General features: G+C 40.9%; 2 protein-coding genes and 3 long non-coding RNA genes across 5 annotated transcripts in view; 2 read left to right on the plus strand and 3 right to left on the minus strand.

Moving 5' to 3' along the window:
* Positions 1-8585, minus strand: part of LOC107833848 (uncharacterized) — a 12270-nt gene extending 3685 nt beyond the window's left edge. The window contains exons 1-3 of the long non-coding RNA XR_001659621.1: positions 8575-8585; positions 7932-7933; positions 3908-3915 (exon numbers count right to left, since the gene is read on the minus strand). This is a non-coding gene — a long non-coding RNA (uncharacterized LOC107833848). The remainder of the gene's footprint in view (positions 1-3907; positions 3916-7931; positions 7934-8574) is intronic.
* On the plus strand, positions 3611-9596 carry LOC103156196 (dehydrogenase/reductase SDR family member on chromosome X-like). Its single transcript, XM_007578168.2, has 7 exons — positions 3611-3771; positions 4899-5006; positions 5302-5370; positions 8325-8426; positions 8522-8729; positions 8814-9021; positions 9091-9596. The coding sequence occupies exons 1-7, from the start codon at positions 3672-3674 to the stop codon at positions 9268-9270; spliced, it is 975 nt and encodes a 324-aa protein (XP_007578230.1). The 5' UTR covers positions 3611-3671; the 3' UTR covers positions 9271-9596.
* Positions 9597-10035: 439 nt separating this feature from the next.
* Positions 10036-10686, minus strand: LOC107833846 (uncharacterized). The gene is made up of 2 exons (XR_001659619.1): positions 10596-10686; positions 10036-10390 (listed from the first exon to the last, which is right to left on the minus strand). It is a non-coding gene; the product is annotated as an uncharacterized LOC107833846 (long non-coding RNA).
* A 222-nt stretch (positions 10687-10908) lies between these two features.
* Positions 10909-13898, plus strand: LOC107833847 (uncharacterized). The gene is made up of 3 exons (XR_001659620.1): positions 10909-10919; positions 12353-12355; positions 12879-13898. It is a non-coding gene; the product is annotated as an uncharacterized LOC107833847 (long non-coding RNA).
* A 345-nt stretch (positions 13899-14243) lies between these two features.
* Positions 14244-16416, minus strand: LOC103156206 (ankyrin repeat domain-containing protein SOWAHC-like). The gene is made up of 2 exons (XM_016664119.1): positions 14583-16416; positions 14244-14497 (listed from the first exon to the last, which is right to left on the minus strand). The coding sequence occupies exons 1-2, from the start codon at positions 16193-16195 to the stop codon at positions 14488-14490; spliced, it is 1623 nt and encodes a 540-aa protein (XP_016519605.1). The 5' UTR covers positions 16196-16416; the 3' UTR covers positions 14244-14487.
* Positions 16417-17493: the final 1077 nt, after the last annotated feature.

A 17493-nucleotide genomic window follows, 5' to 3' on the forward strand; every position in this document is an offset into this window, starting at 1 on the left:
TTCACAGCATGACTACAACTCCTCTACACATATACCTTTGCTTGCTGACTGCATATTTGAGGACTGAACATTTTGTTGCTGTGCTGTGATTTAATTTCAGATCTTATTTTCAGTTTTCAAGCTTCTTTCAACTTCTCCTGGTCATCCACATCCACTGGTTGTAAGTGCTTTGCTGCCTGAGGTTCCGACTGGTCCAGACATACCCCTGGTCCTCTCCTGTAAATGCCATATTGTGTAGTCATCGTCTTCCCTTGTCCTCAAATCTCCAGACACATTTGTACCAAGTCCATATCGTCTAATGTAAAACAAGAGAATCACTAATCTCATACACATAGCAACAGGAACAGAAGAGATTTAATCCACCACAATTTCAACTGGAGATGGTGTGCTCCTAACCTGGGAAGAAATTGGAAGTTGTCATGCACTGGATCATAAACACATTGCTAATTGATATCCATACACCATTTTCTATACACCTTTGTTCCCTAGTGGGGTCAGAAGGGTTAATTGATATATAAACACAAAAATGAGATACTAGCAAGACACAAAGCAATCAAAAGGATAAACATTTACAAGTTGTCCATTCCAAATGGAAATGCAGTCAAAAAACACAATTTCACAACTGTGGTGTTTCCATTAAATAAGAAACGCAATTAAAATAATGTGAAGAAGTTTATTTATGTGATAAGTCAAAATCATGTAACACTATAAATTACTTAATTAAAAAGTATTCAACCTCCACAGCGTATTAATCATAGTATCTGTTGAATTACTGAGGGCAAATTTGAAGCTTATTTCTGATTGCTCTACATAGTAGACAAACCTTGGTAAAATAAGAGAACAGGCAATATCTTGACTTCCTGGTCTCATGATACACCAACTAAAGTCATTTTAGTGACATTTTACACTGAAAGAAACTCAAGGAGCTGTGACGTTTATCCCAAGTGATTACTGTTTCATAACTAAAACCACATGTAACAGGCAGGAAGGAACATCTGATGCAGCACAGTATCCCACAAATGCAGCAAGAACTGTAGCGTTCTCTGTTTTCAATTATGCTTGTCTTTGCTTCACTGTATACAAACCCCACTGCTAGAAACCATCTGTTCCTGTATTAGCAATACACTGCCCTTCAGCATGGATGGTGACCATACATCACACTTTTCTGATTTATTTATCAAAATCACAATCTAAAGTGCAGTACATAGTATCCAAACAAGAAGGTGTTTTCTCTCACAGCTTCCAGGTTCAGATTTTCTTTATAAAATCTGATTCTGTAAAACCATCACTTTTCAGAGTTTTGTTGCGCTGCTGCTTGTAGGGATGCATTCAAGGGCAGTGCTACCCTCTGTCATGTTCTATAGTGAATTCTCAGGGTTGTTTGGATGCTACAGAGTTGAAAGTAGTTAGTTTCAGCATTTTTCCACTTTTCTGGAGGTTTGTTTCCAGATTAGAGCAGAAAAACCTATGTCCACTCAAAATGACAATTTTAAACATTTACTTTAGAAAATCACTTGTTAGAATGCATGCTAAGAAGTACATCGCCTTAATGAAATCAGAATTTGAAAACGTTTAAATAAGCATCTCTCAAGATAAAAATGAATGGTATTTTTCTTATGATATAATAATATGCTTTTTAGATTGAAATTTCACAACAAGGCAAATATTTTATTAGTAAGGATGGAGGAAGTGAGGTCATTTCATGCAATATGGTACCAAAGCTGACAAAAGATTCTTGGACATATTAATTTATTCATTTTAAGAAAAGGGGTACTTTAATTAATTCAGTGCAATATTGTTATTAAATTAAATTTAGGTAGACAAAATATGATGACAATTAAAAGAAGAATATTGAAAAACATGTTTTATGTTATAATCCAAGATGGGGGAAAATAAACCAACAATAACAACAAGATCCATCCATTTAGTTACACCCTTGTCCCTAGTGGGGTCATTAGGGTTGCTGGTGCCTCTCTAGTGAATGTTTTGGGCAAGAGGTGGGGTCACCCTGCCAGGTCGCCAGTCCATCACAGGGAGAACATGCAGACTCCATGCAGAAAGACCCCAGGCCGGGAATCAAACCCTGGACCTTCTTGCTGCAAGGCAACAGCTCTACCAACAGCACCACTGTGCAGCCCATAACAACAAGATGCTCCTGTCAATAATTTTAAAGGTAAATATTAATTCAATACAATTAAATTCAAAGATACTTTATTAATTCCAATGGGAAAATAAATGTGGTAACAACTTCAAATAGTTGTTGCAGATGCTGTGGGCAGCCTCTACGTTCTTAGTTCACAGGTTCAGCTGGACAGAGTCAATTCAGCTCATTGGCTCCGTCCAGATTCCATCGATCTGATCCTCCTTTTGCTTGAAATCTGTGATCTTCTTCATGTCAGACCATACATCATTGATATTGTTCCTTTACAATTTCTTCTTCTTTTTTCTGTACATCTTCTTTCTTGCTGCCTCTAATCTTGACTTTTGCTGCTTCTATGTACTCTTCAGTAATTATCTGTCTCCCTCCCTGAAGGCTCTTTTTCAGTGTAACAAAAGCAGCTCCTATGGCCAATGATGATGGTGGAGGCAGTGATAGGAGTTTGTCACTCAATCAGAGATTATCGGTTTGATTCCTGCTGTCTGCCTCTTGAGCAAGACATGTCACACACCTTGCCTGCTGCTGGTGGTGAGAGGGCCGGTGCATGGCAGCCTCACCTCTGTCAGACTGCCCCACACAGCCCTGCTTTCTATTCAGTAGTTAGCTCACTAGTGATCCCGGGTTTGTTATTGGAGAAGCATTTCACTGTTCTGGTAGGGACGGTGTTGTCCACACACACACACTCAGTCAATGGCACTGTCCAAGTCGTCCGATTTGTAGCCTCAAAACACCTCTATTGTTTCATGTGACCACTTCCTCACAGTTCTCTTCTTTACAGGTTGTGTCTGAACAAAGGTTTTATATTCGAGGCAGAGAAACACAAGTTTGTGTTCTAATTTTCCAAGCTGAGGTATTGCTTTGGTAGTTGTCAAGTCTTTGTCATTTGTCTAAAAAATATCCAATGTCTTGTTTCGCTCCCCTCTCCCTGGTAGAGCAGCTGACAAACTGCTGAAACACTGGAAGACGGGAAGAGAGTGGGGCATAATTAAAATCACCAGATATTGTCACAAATGCATTGGGGAAATTTTAAAACATGAAAACAAAGCAGGCCAAACAAAATGACTCTGGGTATCAAATAGATCTGCAATTATAGAATCACTCTTATGTCAAATCCTACAATATGTTTAGTGTTTTTTCAGTAGCATAATAAATCCTTTGCTGACATTTTCTAGATTTTATGACCTTGGAATTAATCCTTTTTATACACTTTTTGCACAACATTGCCCTAGGTAACAAATTAATGTCTTCAATTCTGAAGTCTGAAGTATAAATAATTAATTTTGCCAATAAATTGGACCAAAATGAAACAGTAAAAGATAAACAGTTTTTCAGAATGTAGCACACCATATCTGATGGTTTGCGGTAGTTGGTCAGTACGGAAATCCCAAAGTGTTACGCGGAAACGTGGGGGCGGAACCACAGACATGTTATAGTGTTGGAACGGAGAGCCGGACTCATTTCACCACCGCGCCGCGTTACGTCACACCGGCTTGCATAGGCTGCAGGTTGCAGGATGTGGCTGCTGTCAATGCTGGTTCCTCTCCTCAGGCTGTATCTGTGTGGGATCAAAGTTCTGCTCTACCAAATGTTCAACCGAACCTTTGAGATGCCAGGTCAGATCCAACCTCTGTTTCTCTTTCACGTTTGAACTGCAACAGGAAATGAACTTGTATTGCTGTTTTGACTGTTGTAGATGTTTGAGTTCTGAATGAACCTCTGTTTGTGCTTTTGTGTGTTGAGAACAGCAACAAATAATCCTCAATAGCTGATTACCTAGCTCTTACCCGGCCCCTCAACACCTGCAGAAATGAAACCTCCTGAATGATTCCGAGATGGGAGCTCAGGCAGGACTTCCTGCTTTACAGCATTAACATTATTACACTTTAAAATATAAATGTAGATGTTCTGTAAAACTATTGTTGAGAAACAATGGGCAGACTTTCTCACTTTAACTAATGAATCAGTCTAAAATCATCCAAAATTGTTGTGATGGATGGTAATAAGAGTGGAGAATTTAGATTTCATTATTTGAATTTGGATGAAGAGAAAGTCCTCACACGTCCCGGATGGAAACAAAGAAAGAACTGACTGTTCCCTTTATCCCTTGCAAATCTTCCCAAGAATGTCGGCAGCTGAATAGGAATGGGGGGATTTTCCAACCGTTTTACTGTCGTGTAAATTGGATAAAGATTTTAGTTTGATTCATGATTTTGAGCTTGAATGTAAGGTTAGTGAATACATACAGATGATAAAACAAGGGTTTAAATGTTCTGCTGTAAACTTCCAGAACATGTGATCCCACCATGCAGTTTCCTTATCTGGGTTTGACCTTTCTAAAAGTTTTAATCCACCATAGAAATTGTAATATGATCAAAACCACTGGATCAACCTCTGATCCATTGGAGTTCCTTACACATTTCACAATCAGACAGAACAAGTGTGCCTTAGTGCAACAACACAAAAAGAAGTTGGCTAGCTTCTTACAAACAGATTTACCCATTAGTGGTCAGTACGGGTTCCAACCTGACGGTACTGGTGTCCAGCTGTTTTTTTAAAATCTAGATAAAACTTTGTTTTGTCAGCTTAACTTGGACAGTGAGTGAGAAGTGAACAGTTTCATCCCAATAAAACCCTCAACTTTTTAGAATAAAGTGGATCTAAAACAGTTTTTTGCACTCTGTGATTTAACTCCATTTCTTTATCTAGAAATGAATGGCTTCTTCTCACATTCTTTTCTTAGCCTTACCCAAGCAAAAGGGAAGGGTTGCCATAGTGACTGGGGGTACCAGAGGAATGGGGTTTGAGACTGCAAGACACCTGGCAAGCCTGGGCATGCATGTCATCATAGGTAGGCTGCTGCCTCACTAAGAAGATGTTCCTTTTGTCAGATCTACCAAACATTATGACTTTGACATGTTTTCCTTCTACTCTAATTCTTGCAAAGCAGAGGCAAGGAGATGACAGCAGTGTGTGAATTTTTTGTGACATCTGTTAAGTTATTTTTTTAGTCTTGCATGCAATGGCCTGTCAGTTAATACATAAATGTGATCAGTTTGATGTCTCAGACAGAAGGGTTTAGTTAAAGTAAACCACATACTGGACATCAGCCCACCAAGCTCCTTTATGATCTCTATGATCTCCAGCTGGGAACGAGCCAGAAGAGGGTGCTGCAGCTGTCAGCAGGATAAATGAAGAATGCTATGAAGGAAAAGGTAATCAACTAAACTACAAATTGTAATAATACATCTACTGCATATTTAAATCATTAGAGTGAAATATAATTTATTTACATTATTACATTATTGAGATATTATAGATTCTTGCTCCTTCACAGATTTCTTCTGTTTTTGCATTTTTTTGGTCTCATTTAAATCCTTCAAAGCATTTTGAGCACCAGAGAAAATCAAAAATCAGGTTTCAAATATTGATTTTGTATATTAAAGAGAAAAAAACTGATACTATTTGATGCCACTTTTGCCTCCCCTTTCTGATTGTTGAATCATGACCTCTGACCTTAGGCAGAAGGCCTGCAGAAATTTAGTGATGTTATTCTGGGTTTCTTTGTTTTATATATTCATAATTGTAATTATGTGGATTTCTCTGTTAATTTTAGTTATTCATTTATTTCATTTGCTAAGTCCGGAGCTCGGGCCGTACGGCAGTCATCCTGCAGCTCACTGTGTTTTTGAGTTAATAAATGTTTAAAGTTGACAGAAAATTTGAGAATATCACTTGATAATTATGTGTTACTGGAAGATTAAAACCTAAACACAAACTATAAAGTCTTTTTTTTTTTTTTTTTAAAAAAGGGTTTTTTTTTAAAGAAAAGAAAACTAAAATAAATAAACAATGCTTAGCCTGGTGGGGGCACAAGTAAAGCCTGGTGGCCCGCCAGGCTTATAATACACAGGGGGAAACCGTGCAGAGCTATAGACGTTCTTACTGGATCACACACTCCAACCAGCAAAGCACCAGCAGCTCCTATGGTCAACTCTTCCTCTTCCTCCGTTTGGTCCTCCTCATCTTCATCACCTCGTGTGACTTCTACGTTCAGATCGATTTCAACGCTCCAGTCAAAATTAAAAAGGCTTCATAAAGTTACTCATCACTGTTTTGGCTGGACGGAACCAGTCGGTTGGACCATTTGACATCATTTACCCAAAATGCATTGCAGCGTGCATAACATGGCAAAGTTCCTGTGACAATATTTTATTAAAATTTATGAAAACTAAATAACTTACAGTATTATTACTGTATTGTTTTTATATCTAAAATAAATATTTCCCAAATAAAGTCTATTGTTACTAATCATAGATCCCTTTAAGGCCTTTGCTGGATAGCCACATGGTGGAGTATGTCGAGATCATCCCATTTCTCCATACTGGACATCTTGGTTTGGCAGTAATACATGAAATTACCTGTAAAATTAATCATATAAAGTAACATCTAGACCTAACAGTAGATTCAGACTTCAGTAAGATCAATGGTTATGATCAATGTCTTTACGTTGTGTGTCATGCAAACTTTGCTTTAATCCTATTTCTTTTAGTACGTAATCCTAAGAAATCAAAGTTATAATCGTAGGCAGACAGAGTGCTTAGCAAACCAATACACTAATGGTAATACAAAGTAAAAAAAAATTGACTTAATTATAAAACTAATAAATGGATAAAATGATGCAACAGATTCAACTTAAATATAACCAATAATTGTGACCCAACATGTTTTCTTGGAGTAGCTTTACAAATAGTGCTGCTGGAACAAAACGCAGCATTTAAAAACAGGGTTTCCTTCTCTGCAACTTGAAACTGAAGACACAAAAACCAAACCCGGGCAAACTTTAAGAACAATTTTTGAAAATGAGAACAACCATTAACTCAGGCAGCTAGTCAGCTAGCCCACAGGAGGAAGAGAGGAGGAACATCCAGATGGAAAAGGTTGCTAGACCCGGGCGAATCTCCTCCAAGTGATTCCAGCTGAAATGCTCTGAGTGAGCTCGGCCCTCGGTCGCAGCTGGATGATGCGCTGACTCTCTCCTGAGAAAAGTGTGGACTTTAACAAGTACACTGATGCACAGTCCTGCAAAAATCATGGTCCTCTTGAAAGATGCAGACATTTTCCTGAACCACTGCTTTAAGAAAGTGTCTTCTAATAACTGGTTTGGAAGTTGATTTTGAGTCCATCTTCATACCAGTACCGCCTCCACCCTGCTGGCACCTGACGCGAAGTGGATCTCTGTTCCCATTACTGATGCAGCCACAGGTCCATCCATCTGGTCCCTCAAGACTCACTCTCATCTCATCAGTCCATAAAACCTTTGAAAATTCTGTCTTCAGATCTGTCTTGGTCCAGTGTTGATGCTTCAACTTATGTGTCTTGTTGGATGGGGGTCGGTTTTCAGCTTTCCTTATCTTGGCCATGTCTCTGAACATCTTGTACTTCTAGAACTCCAGGTAGCTGGAAAATAATGGGTTCCTGGTAACTTCACTTTTTATTCTTCTCAAATCTTTGGCAGTTAATTTAAGTCTTTTTTTTCTCAACATGTTTCTTGCAAACCTGTTTACAGCAAAATATTTGATGGTTCTGTTATCACACTCCACCATCTTAGCAGTTTAAAGAATGCTGCATCCTTCTGAAAGACTTTACAGTGTTGGACTTTTCAGAGTCTCTTAAATCTCTTTTTTGGCTCATTTTGACTGAGCAACAAAAGCTGCCTAATAATTATGCACACCTTCATGTTGATCTCCTTTGGCACCACCCTCCCTCATCAAACAACTAAACACCAGTTGACATGTTTAAATTCAATAAGCACTCGAGTTTATACAGCTTGGAGTTGGAGAATATGTATAGAAATGATGATATGGTCAAAACTAAAACTTGCCTAATAATTGTGCACACAGTGTATTGTCAGGCAGTGGGGAGGTTTCTCAGTGGTGTCCAGCTCTGTGTGTGTCTTTCATCAGCTCCGTGTAAATTCAGTTATTGCTAGAATCATTTCTAGTCTGGATATTTAATCAGCTCCCCAATAGTGGATCGAACCTTCTGCTTGCTTATTGATTCTCTTGTTAGTGATTGTGATTTCAGCCCAGAATGTTGTACTGGGATCTTAGCTGAGTTCTGTCAAAACTGTGGTTGAGAACTGAAACTAAAACTTTTCTGCTTCCAGCTGAGTTTGTCTTTGTGGACCTGACCTCCCTGAAATCAGTCAGGCACTTTGTGCAGAAGTTCAGAGACAGATCTCTGCCTCTGCATGTTCTCATTAACAACGGTAGGCTCCTCATATCTTTCATTAGATGGTCACCATTAGTGAAAGCAGACGCTTTGTTGTCTGACTCTAAAGACAGCTGTTCCACTTTGACACAGCTGGAACCATGCTGGTTCCTGAGACATGGACAGAGGACGGCTTTGAATTCCACTTCTGCCTGAACTATTTGAGCCACTTCCTGCTGACCAACATGCTGCTGGACCTGCTGAAGACGTCTGGAAGGGAGGGTCGCTGCTCAAGAATTATCAACATGGCCTCTGCCACACACTACGCAGGAGAGATAAACCTGGAGGACCTGAACAAGAGGTGCAACCATGAAACCACCATAGACTCTCTGAGCGGTAAATTGTTTGTTGTACATGATGTTGTTTATTACCTCTTTCCCAACAGAGTGGTCTACAGCTCCCATGGTGCCTACTGCCAAAGCAAGTTGGCCCTGGTCCTCTTCACCTACTACCTTCAAGAGCAGCTGGCGGCTGGAGGATTCTCTGTCACCGTCAATGCTGTGGATCCTGGGATGGTGGACACAGCGCTGTACGATAACCTCTGGACATTAGCACAGATGATGAAGAAACCAGTGGCCGGTATTCTGTTCAGGGTATGTCTTTAAAACCTTAATCGAACTTTGTCAAGACTAGTTTAGAACTGGTTGTACTGTTGTCCTCAGACTCCAGCAGAGGGAGCCTCCATATCGGTGTATGCTGCAGCTGCCTCTGAGATGGAAGGAGTGGGCGGCTGTTACCTGTACAACGGTCAGAAGACTCAGTCCTCTGACCTGTCCTACGACTCTGAGCTGCAGACCAAGCTGTGGAAAAAAAGCTGCGAGCTTGTGGGACTCCAGGCCTGATACCTGGAGTACTCCCATTTCCACAATGTTCCTCCTTTATTAACTATTCACAACTACTTCACCCAACCACGTTGAGGCACTATGACGATTGTCGGAAGTGACACCAGGAGCGACTTTGATTGTTTTCCCAAGTTGTTTTTGCCAATACAGACATGACTTCTACTTGTTCAGAAGAAGACATTTTATTTCTGTAGCACTTTTTCAGCAACAAGGCATTTCAAAGTGTCCAGTCAAGTTAATTTGTCTGCAAAAGTAGTATACCTAATTGTTTCATTCTTCTCATAGATGGCAGTATTTATTAAAGTTGGAAATGGCTAGCTTAGAAATCGGACCGCGCCTTCTCCCTCCTGACATGTTTGTTGATTTTTGCCTGAAGTCATGGCACATGACTTATGAAATATGTTGTAAATGGCATTTCCCTTTAACAGTGTCAAAAATCTAGATGCTTATCAGTTTTTTTGGTGCATGGTTGGCTACATTATGTGTTTCTTGATGGTTACTAATAATTAGAAGCATACATTCTCTGCATAATACAACATTTCATTGCATCTTACTAATACTGCTTACTTACAAAGTGTGTATGAACGTTAATCTTCTTGCACCAAGAGCTGCCAGTCCTTTGAAGCAACACTTGCTATCCATCGCCATCTTGCTTCCTCATCAAAGGTTTACGATCAAATGAGAAGTTTGGTTTACATCCTAGTCTGTGCAGCACCTGTGAGTATTGTACAGTGACATCAACTGTGTGATTTCTTTTTTATTAATTTTTCTGGACAATCTCTACAGGAGTCAACTTACACATCAGTTGTTCTGATTTGCATCATGGCCAAGAGCACGGCATCTCGAGCAAAGGGTCAAAGGATCAGAGTGAACTACTGCCAGCTTTAATCTCTGTGGTGATTTTATGCTCAAGTCCTGTTTAATGTGCCTCAAACAAGAAACATTATGCAGAGAAATCAGATATGTACTCTATTTTCACAAGCCAGCAATAATGCAGCTCATGACTTTAACTGACCTAACTTCCAGTGACTTGACCTTTCACTGTAAAACTCTTCAGAGTTACATACCACTGAGCTTCACAAGCCTTTACAGCCTGTTTTATTCTTCTGAGGACAAGATCCTGTTGCCTTAAGATGACGTCTGCCACGTTGCCTGAACTTTGACACACTTACCTTCATTTTGAATGAAGTTTGCAGACCACTATTTCCACATATGACATCTGAATGTCTCAGCATTTCAGTTTGAACTTTAAGCCTGATAATTGTTTTTTAATTATATTCTATTTTTGTCAGACTGATGGCATTTGAGTTCAGGATACAGAAAACCTCATGCTGACTCAGTGACTGAACGGTGAAGTTTCTGTGGTTATAATGATGCTTTTTAAAGTTATGTGTATCTGTAAAACCATCCAAACACTAGGAGGCAGCAGGATTTCTGTAGTGCAATTTGAACATTTAAAAACTTAAACCAGACTCTGAAACAGTTAATGTTGACAGATAAAATCATATCAAATGGTTTCCTTTTAGCCTGTAAAGTGCCTTTTTTTAAAGTACATGAAAAGTGACTAAATGTTTTTGCAGTTTTGCATAAATCATGTAAGCGAAGCAGCAAGCGTGAACTTTTAGGGTGTGAAGATACTGCATCATGGTGTGGACAGAGAAGACTTTCTTTTTAATTTAACATAATTTGTTTGCAACCTTTTCTGTCTTCTTGATGTCATAGTGAAACATTTGACCAAAACCATTTATCAAAGGTCTTATATTTTCAGCTTTTCCACATTTTTCCCTGTTCCAATTACAAACTTAAATGGATTCCATGTGACAGACCAACAGAATTGTCAAGTGGGAAAAAATAGTTATGCTTTAAAAAACACACACACACACACACAATGAAACGTGTTATTAATATTCTGCTGCAGGTTTTTAATGTGTGTCTCTTCCTGATTTGAGACAAAATGGCTCAGTTTCTGTTAGATATAATGAAGGAGATTCTTTAAACACGTTTGTCCTTTTTGTGTCACAAGTAAAGCCATGACCTACAATGCTGAAGAAAAACACAGCATACTTTTGCAAAGCATTGTATTACTACACAATCCTTTAATAAAGCATTTCTCCTTTGTTAATAGACTTGCACTTTATATTAATCTGTGTTTTTATTGAAAATAAGCAGCAAAGAATAAATTATGTATAGGAAATGTCTCACTGGTTGCTGTTGAGAGTTGAATACACTTCACCTCATCTGCTTATTTTATACTGTGGACATGTATTATTTGCACTGCTGCCAGAGATTCAAAACAATTATTAAATTGCATGTTACTACTCTTGCATGTTTGATACCATGGTTTAGGACACAAGCACATTTTTCTAGTCACACTAAACCTGTTTAGCTTAGCACAGCTTATAAGTAACTATTTTTATGATAACACTATTCAACTTAAAATCATAAATAATTGAACTATTATAAACTGTAAGTTGCAAACTGTTTAAATCTCCCTCTTTTGTGTGTGCATGTGTCTATGAAAATGAAACATTTCAGCTTCACTCTCAATTGTAATCTCAGGTTCTCCCACTAGATGTCACTGTAGGACAGTATGACTTATTATTGTAATTATCGAAATAGATATGAAACACTTATTCATCAGAACGTGATCTTCTTCAGTCTCAGCACTGATGTTCCACTGCTGTCCTACACTGACATCTAGTGGGGGAACCTGAGATTACAACTGAGAGTGAAGAGGAAATATTTCATTCATTTTCATATATCATTTATGACAGCAGCAACTTAAATAACTTTTAGAGAAGAAACACAACAGCAGAGTAGATGATTTGTTTTGTTTTCAAATAAAATTTATTTTTTTAATCCAATAGATTTTCTTCAAAACCTCTTCAGAGATAGCTCATAAATTCTAACCCAAATTAAATATATATTTTGATCTGTGCTCCCAAAAAGACACATACAGCCCTTTTAAGCATAATTGTAAAACACATCATGTAAACATAAGTTCGAGAGGGCAGCAGAACCCTTAAATCCTTACTCAGAAACATGCATAGATCCTGATCCTGAGGAGCAGTGGCGCAAAAAGGGGGTATGCAGCACATGCAACGCATAGGGGCGCTGCACCAGAGGGGGCGTCAAAACCCCGTCTGGAGGGGGCGGCGCCCCGATATGCCTTCGCATACACTTCACCTCGCGCACATGTAAATGTAAATGTAGCGAGTTTTACCTTTCACGTGTCTTCGTCTGGGGGGTGCGAGGGGGGGTGCGAGGAGGGGTGCGATTTATGTTTTCGCATCCACCTGAATAATATGTAGTTGCGCCCCTGCTGAGGAGCCAAGTGTCTGATCCAGTTTATCGCAGGTGGCGTTGAATTGTCTACAGTAAATGAAGTGCTTTCTGCCTGAAAGATACAGTGTTTTTGTAGGCTGGTTGTGGAAAGTTCCAGGTGAGTTGCTGGTATGTGGAATGAGAAGTCAGTGCAGCGTGTGGGCGAGGCTGATCTCTGACATGACGCAGCATGTTGGTGAATGATGAATTTCTTCAAGTGGAGCTGTTAGCTCAGAGAAGGGCTGCGTCTCAGTGGAATGCTTAAAAAAATGTTCAAACCACAGTTATCATACTTCTTTCTGTCTCTATTTTTCCATGGAGGCGTAAATAAAGATTATTCTCCTGTATTCACATCCAAAAACTGAGATTGTGCTCAAAATATGACTGGCAGTAGGGCTGGGCAATATGACTGAAAAACATATGTGTCAAAATCGATATGTCAATATTCATACTTTTCGATTGGTTTTTTGTTTTACATGTCCAAAATACTGCCAAACTGACCTGTCCTGCTTTGTCCACAATTTCCTCTTGAGCTGTTCTACTCATTTTGTCCTTTCGGAAAATGAGTCCTGGTGAAACACAGCCCCTTGTTTGCCTTTGCTTTGCTTCATACAGATGGTGTAGACTCTCCGCTATTGAGAAACAATTACAATTACTTCCTGGAGGTGTGGGCTCTGTTGAAGTTACAATCGTTTTGCCATAACATATATAATGCACCAGTTCAAAGCATCAGAAATTGCCTGTGCTGTAAACAACCCTCCACTACCACTGCTAAAGCTACAGCCAGAATACAGAGACATGTTGTCATCTTTCACAATTTCTTCTGTTCACTGATTGGCCCAGTAGAAATTCTACTGAAGGAATCCAAGTGAATGAGAGAAAGCCCAAACTGTCTGTGAAGTGAGAATTGAGCAGAATGTGTTTTACAGGAAGGCAAAGGCCAGGCTAGAGGCACGGTGGCAAAACAACAAACTGCTGCTGCACAAATTACTCAAGTTGTTGCTAGCTTACCAATGAGTGAGCCGTTGACCAGCTAACGTCTTTCCTTTGCCTACATCCCCCAGAATGCATTGTTCATTGAAATTATTGGAATATTCTGTTGAATGTATTTTCTGTTGATATTGAGCATGTGTTTGTTTATCACCATTTTTAATGTTAATGATGTCCAGCCCAAGTCAAAGACAAACAGGACACTGTACATTAACTGACACTGTGTCCTTACAACTTTTTACAACTAATTTCTGTAAACAAACATGAGCCTCTCTAAATCCAAAGCATTAGCTGTGAACCAACTTTTCTTTGGCCTAACTTTGGTCAGTTCAGGTCAAAAATGTGCAGGCACACAGAACATACACACCGAACTCAGCGTTACCTAACTCATCAGTGCTAATGAACCCCATGAAATCCAGATTAGCCCTGGTGGCTCCTGCTCCAGGTTGCACACAGAGGCTGTCAGCTGAGGACGGATAAAAGGAAGCAGGCCAACCCAGAGCCGGGTCAGGATGTCACAACTGGTTAATCTGGATTAGTTTTTCAGCTTCTTATGGGTCACTTAAACTTTGGACCGTAACTAAGCAAAACCAGTTAGGATAAAAAGGAAAACCCCATCATAAAACTATAGGACTGAGTTTCATTTGTGTATTCTGCTCTTCATAAAGTAAGAGAACTACCTGATAGTTGTTTATTTAGTTGGGCTATCTGCTCTGTTGAAGTCTGCAGTCAGTTGCTCAACAGCAATGCAAGCTTAAAGAGGTGAGAAGCGGTGCTTCCTGCTTTTCACGACTGGAAATATTTCTATGCAGATGAATCAGATTTTGTTGTATGCAAGGAAGAAATCAGAAGCCTTCTTTCAGCCAGCTGACCAGCAGTGTGAAGCATCAAGGAGTGAGGGAATCAAAGATTCCTGCAAACATGATCAACCCAAATCCATCAGAAGCATCATGTAGCAGACTTGGGCTCAATCGAGGAAATGGGTTTTAGGTCTGGACCTCGAGGGTTTCTCCTCAGATTCATCCAGCTCCCGTTTATCCCGGAAAGAAGTGCTGTGAACGAGCTGGGACGCCCTCTGGCGTATCTTCTGCAGGTTGGGCTTCATCCTGCTAAGTGAAGACCTCCTCCGGACGGGTTTGCTCCTGAGGTGGTCCTCGCCCCCCGTAAGGTCGCTGTCTCTGAGGCTGAGCTGGTGGATGGGTTTCAGGTTGTTCTGAAGGACTTTGGAGAACCTCCAGCGACCTCCAATCCTAGGCTCTGCACCTTTGGATTCAGTGAGTTCATATGCTCCTATGATGTCTCTAATGTCCACACTCACGTTGTTGGTGAGGTAGTGACAGGCCTTCCTCCCACTGTAGTCCCTGATTTCCACGTCTGCGTTATAAGCCCCCACCAGGAGCTTCAGCACCTCCATGTGGCTGTGGATGGCAGCTATGTGCAGCGGCGTGTAGCCCATGTTGGAGCGAACATCCACGCTAATGGGAAGGTTGTGATGTTTGGCAAAGTTGATGATCAGAGCAATCAGCTCTTGCTTGCCATGCTTAGCAGCCCAGTGCAGGCAGGTGAAACCAGTGACAAAGTCCTTCTTCAGGACCAGGTTGGGTTCATTGCTGAGGAGGGCGTGGAGGCTGTCCCACTCTGCATCTGAGGCGCACATCATCCACTCGTGTTCCGCAGGGTCCAGGGTGATGGAGGTCCTGTCCACGTCCAGGCTGGCAGAGCCCAGCGAGGCCGAGTCACCGTCGCTCCTGGGGGTGAGGCAGACGGGGCTGCGGAGTTCTATACTGTTCCTCACTTCAGGAGAACTGTTCATCATCACCTGGATGAAGTGCTTCCGGCTGCCCTTCGGACTGCAGCTGTCCTCGCTGCCAGACAAGCTGCTGCGTTCATCCTCCTTGTCCTCCGAGTCTTGCTTGGTGGAGAGGAACCTCTGCTCAGACGCAAGACCTTGTTGCTCTTCCTCTCTCAGGCCCTCAGGCGTCCAGTCGGTGTGTACGTCAGCTGCAGTTGCAGAACACTCAGGCCCAGGCAGGATGAAGACAGATCCGTCCACAGGGAGCGGCGAAGCCTGAATCACTGTGATTTGTGGAATGGCAAGTTTCGCGACCTTTTCCTTCCTGGAGTCCTTCCTCTGCGTACTGAAGCTCCCAGAGTTCCCCATGTGAACTGAGCTGCCGGCCACTTCATCCAGAACACCAAGCAAGCCCTGCTGTCCACAGTCCTGCTCCGGTTTGTCCGGCTGGTCGCTCTCTGCAGTGATAATATGCGGAACTCTCCTCCAGTCATTTCCGTAACCTGAGTCGCGCGCTGATTTCTGCTGTACCTGAGCGCTCGCGGCTGCGTCATCGCGGCTCACCTGGTCGTCAGGTGAGGGGGACGGAGGACAGTAACGGAACTGTCTCCTCAGACAGACATGTTTGACTCCGCTGTCTGTCTTCACGAAAGCCACGCTGTCCACGCAAGACTTAAAGATGCTGCGGACAGCAGCCCTGCTGTGCGGCTCCTGTGGGAACGCGGCTTTAAAACGCTCCAGTAGCTCAGGGCTCGTGACGGTGCCTCCTCTCTGCCTCAGAAAGTCCGCTATGGAGTCCTGGCTGAAGCCGCTGGCCATGAGGAACACATTCCCTGGAGCACGAACAGACTGAGAACACCCTGACAGTCAGCGCACCCTGAATCAAACCGATCCTCCAGGCAGCAGAGCAGAAAGCAGCATTTTATCCCCAGCGTTCTCCGCCTCCTAGCAACGGGAGACTTCCGGTCTGGGCCTTATACGGTCAAAAGCAGTTTCCCAATAACAAACTCAAAAATTACTGTGAACTAATTTCGAGGGACGGTTTTTATCTTCAAAAATTGTTTTAGTTTTACTACTGATATAAATCAAAATAAGGACCACGTGTGGGTTCATTTACCTCCGAATGTCTACCAAAATCATTCCATGTTATTTATTCTTCATTTGATTTATTCTAGCACTTAATAGTTTGTTTCGAAATTAATAAGAGAAGTAGGAAACCTTTGGTCTTTCTACCAAAAACTAAAAAATAAGTTTTATTCTAAAGCAACTGAACGTCTAAAATGTTGATGACCTCATTATAGAATAGATTATTATAGTTTTCACTTAATTTATGTACTGAAACAGAAACGGTTTAATTTTCTGTTTCTGATCTTAAACACATCCTGCTCAGCTCCAAACCAATCTGATACAACTTTATTTATAAGGCACTTTATGTATAAAAATTTGTACTGTAGCATGCTAGATGAATAAAACAAATAAACACATTAAAAACATAATGGACAAAAGTTGCAAACAGGCATATGACATAAAAATAACAAAAAACAGAAATAATTAATATTAACATCTCAAAGTGTGTCAGATGTCAAGGTGAAAAGATTGATTTAATATTTAGGAAGGTAAGGTAATGCAGGCTTTAACGACATCAAGACATTAAAGCCTGGACAGATTATGTGCCTTTTACTTATTTTAGTATAGACCTGAGAGCTCCATACAAATGAAAAACAAGTCCATGTTTTCCAAGTTTAAAGCCAAGTGGGAGCAAATACAAGGAAAAGAGAAGGTGGCCTAGAACTGGAGAACCACGCACAAAGTGGACGGTAATTTTGGACATTAAGCTGAGCCTTATTCCAGTTCAGTAATGACATCAGTGGTTGCAGCAGCTGTTTGTTGGCTGGTTGCTCTGCAGCAACCAGCTATGCTTGCAGGGAGTTTTTACATGCAGACAGGGTGTGCTAGCATTCCTCCTGACACATCTGTGAATCAGTCTTTAGTGGCAGGAAGTCCAGATGGTCCAGTTCTAAACCAAACTGCTTCTCCTCCTGGGTGGAGCTGAACCCTTTTTACAACATTGCTCCTGACTGTCAAAGAACTTTGAAGATATGATTTCCATCTTAGAT

Source organism: Poecilia formosa, unplaced genomic scaffold, assembly GCF_000485575.1.
Source record: "Poecilia formosa unplaced genomic scaffold, Poecilia_formosa-5.1.2 Scaffold469, whole genome shotgun sequence".
In the NCBI taxonomy this organism is placed as follows: Eukaryota; Metazoa; Chordata; class Actinopteri; order Cyprinodontiformes; family Poeciliidae; genus Poecilia; species Poecilia formosa.

Excerpts from the sequence above, each read along its gene's own strand:
- LOC103156196 (XM_007578168.2), top strand. The coding sequence starts at position 3,672 with ATGTGGCTGCTGTCAATGCTGGTTCCTCTCCTCAGGCTGTATCTGTGT. Across the intron at positions 8,427-8,521 it reads GCATGTTCTCATTAACAACG|CTGGAACCATGCTGGTTCCT; the intron begins GTAGGCTCCTCA and ends ACTTTGACACAG. Across the intron at positions 8,730-8,813 it reads CTGGAGGACCTGAACAAGAG|AGTGGTCTACAGCTCCCATG; the intron begins GTGCAACCATGA and ends CTTTCCCAACAG.
- LOC103156206 (XM_016664119.1), bottom strand. The coding sequence starts at position 16,195 with ATGGCCAGCGGCTTCAGCCAGGACTCCATAGCGGACTTTCTGAGGCAG.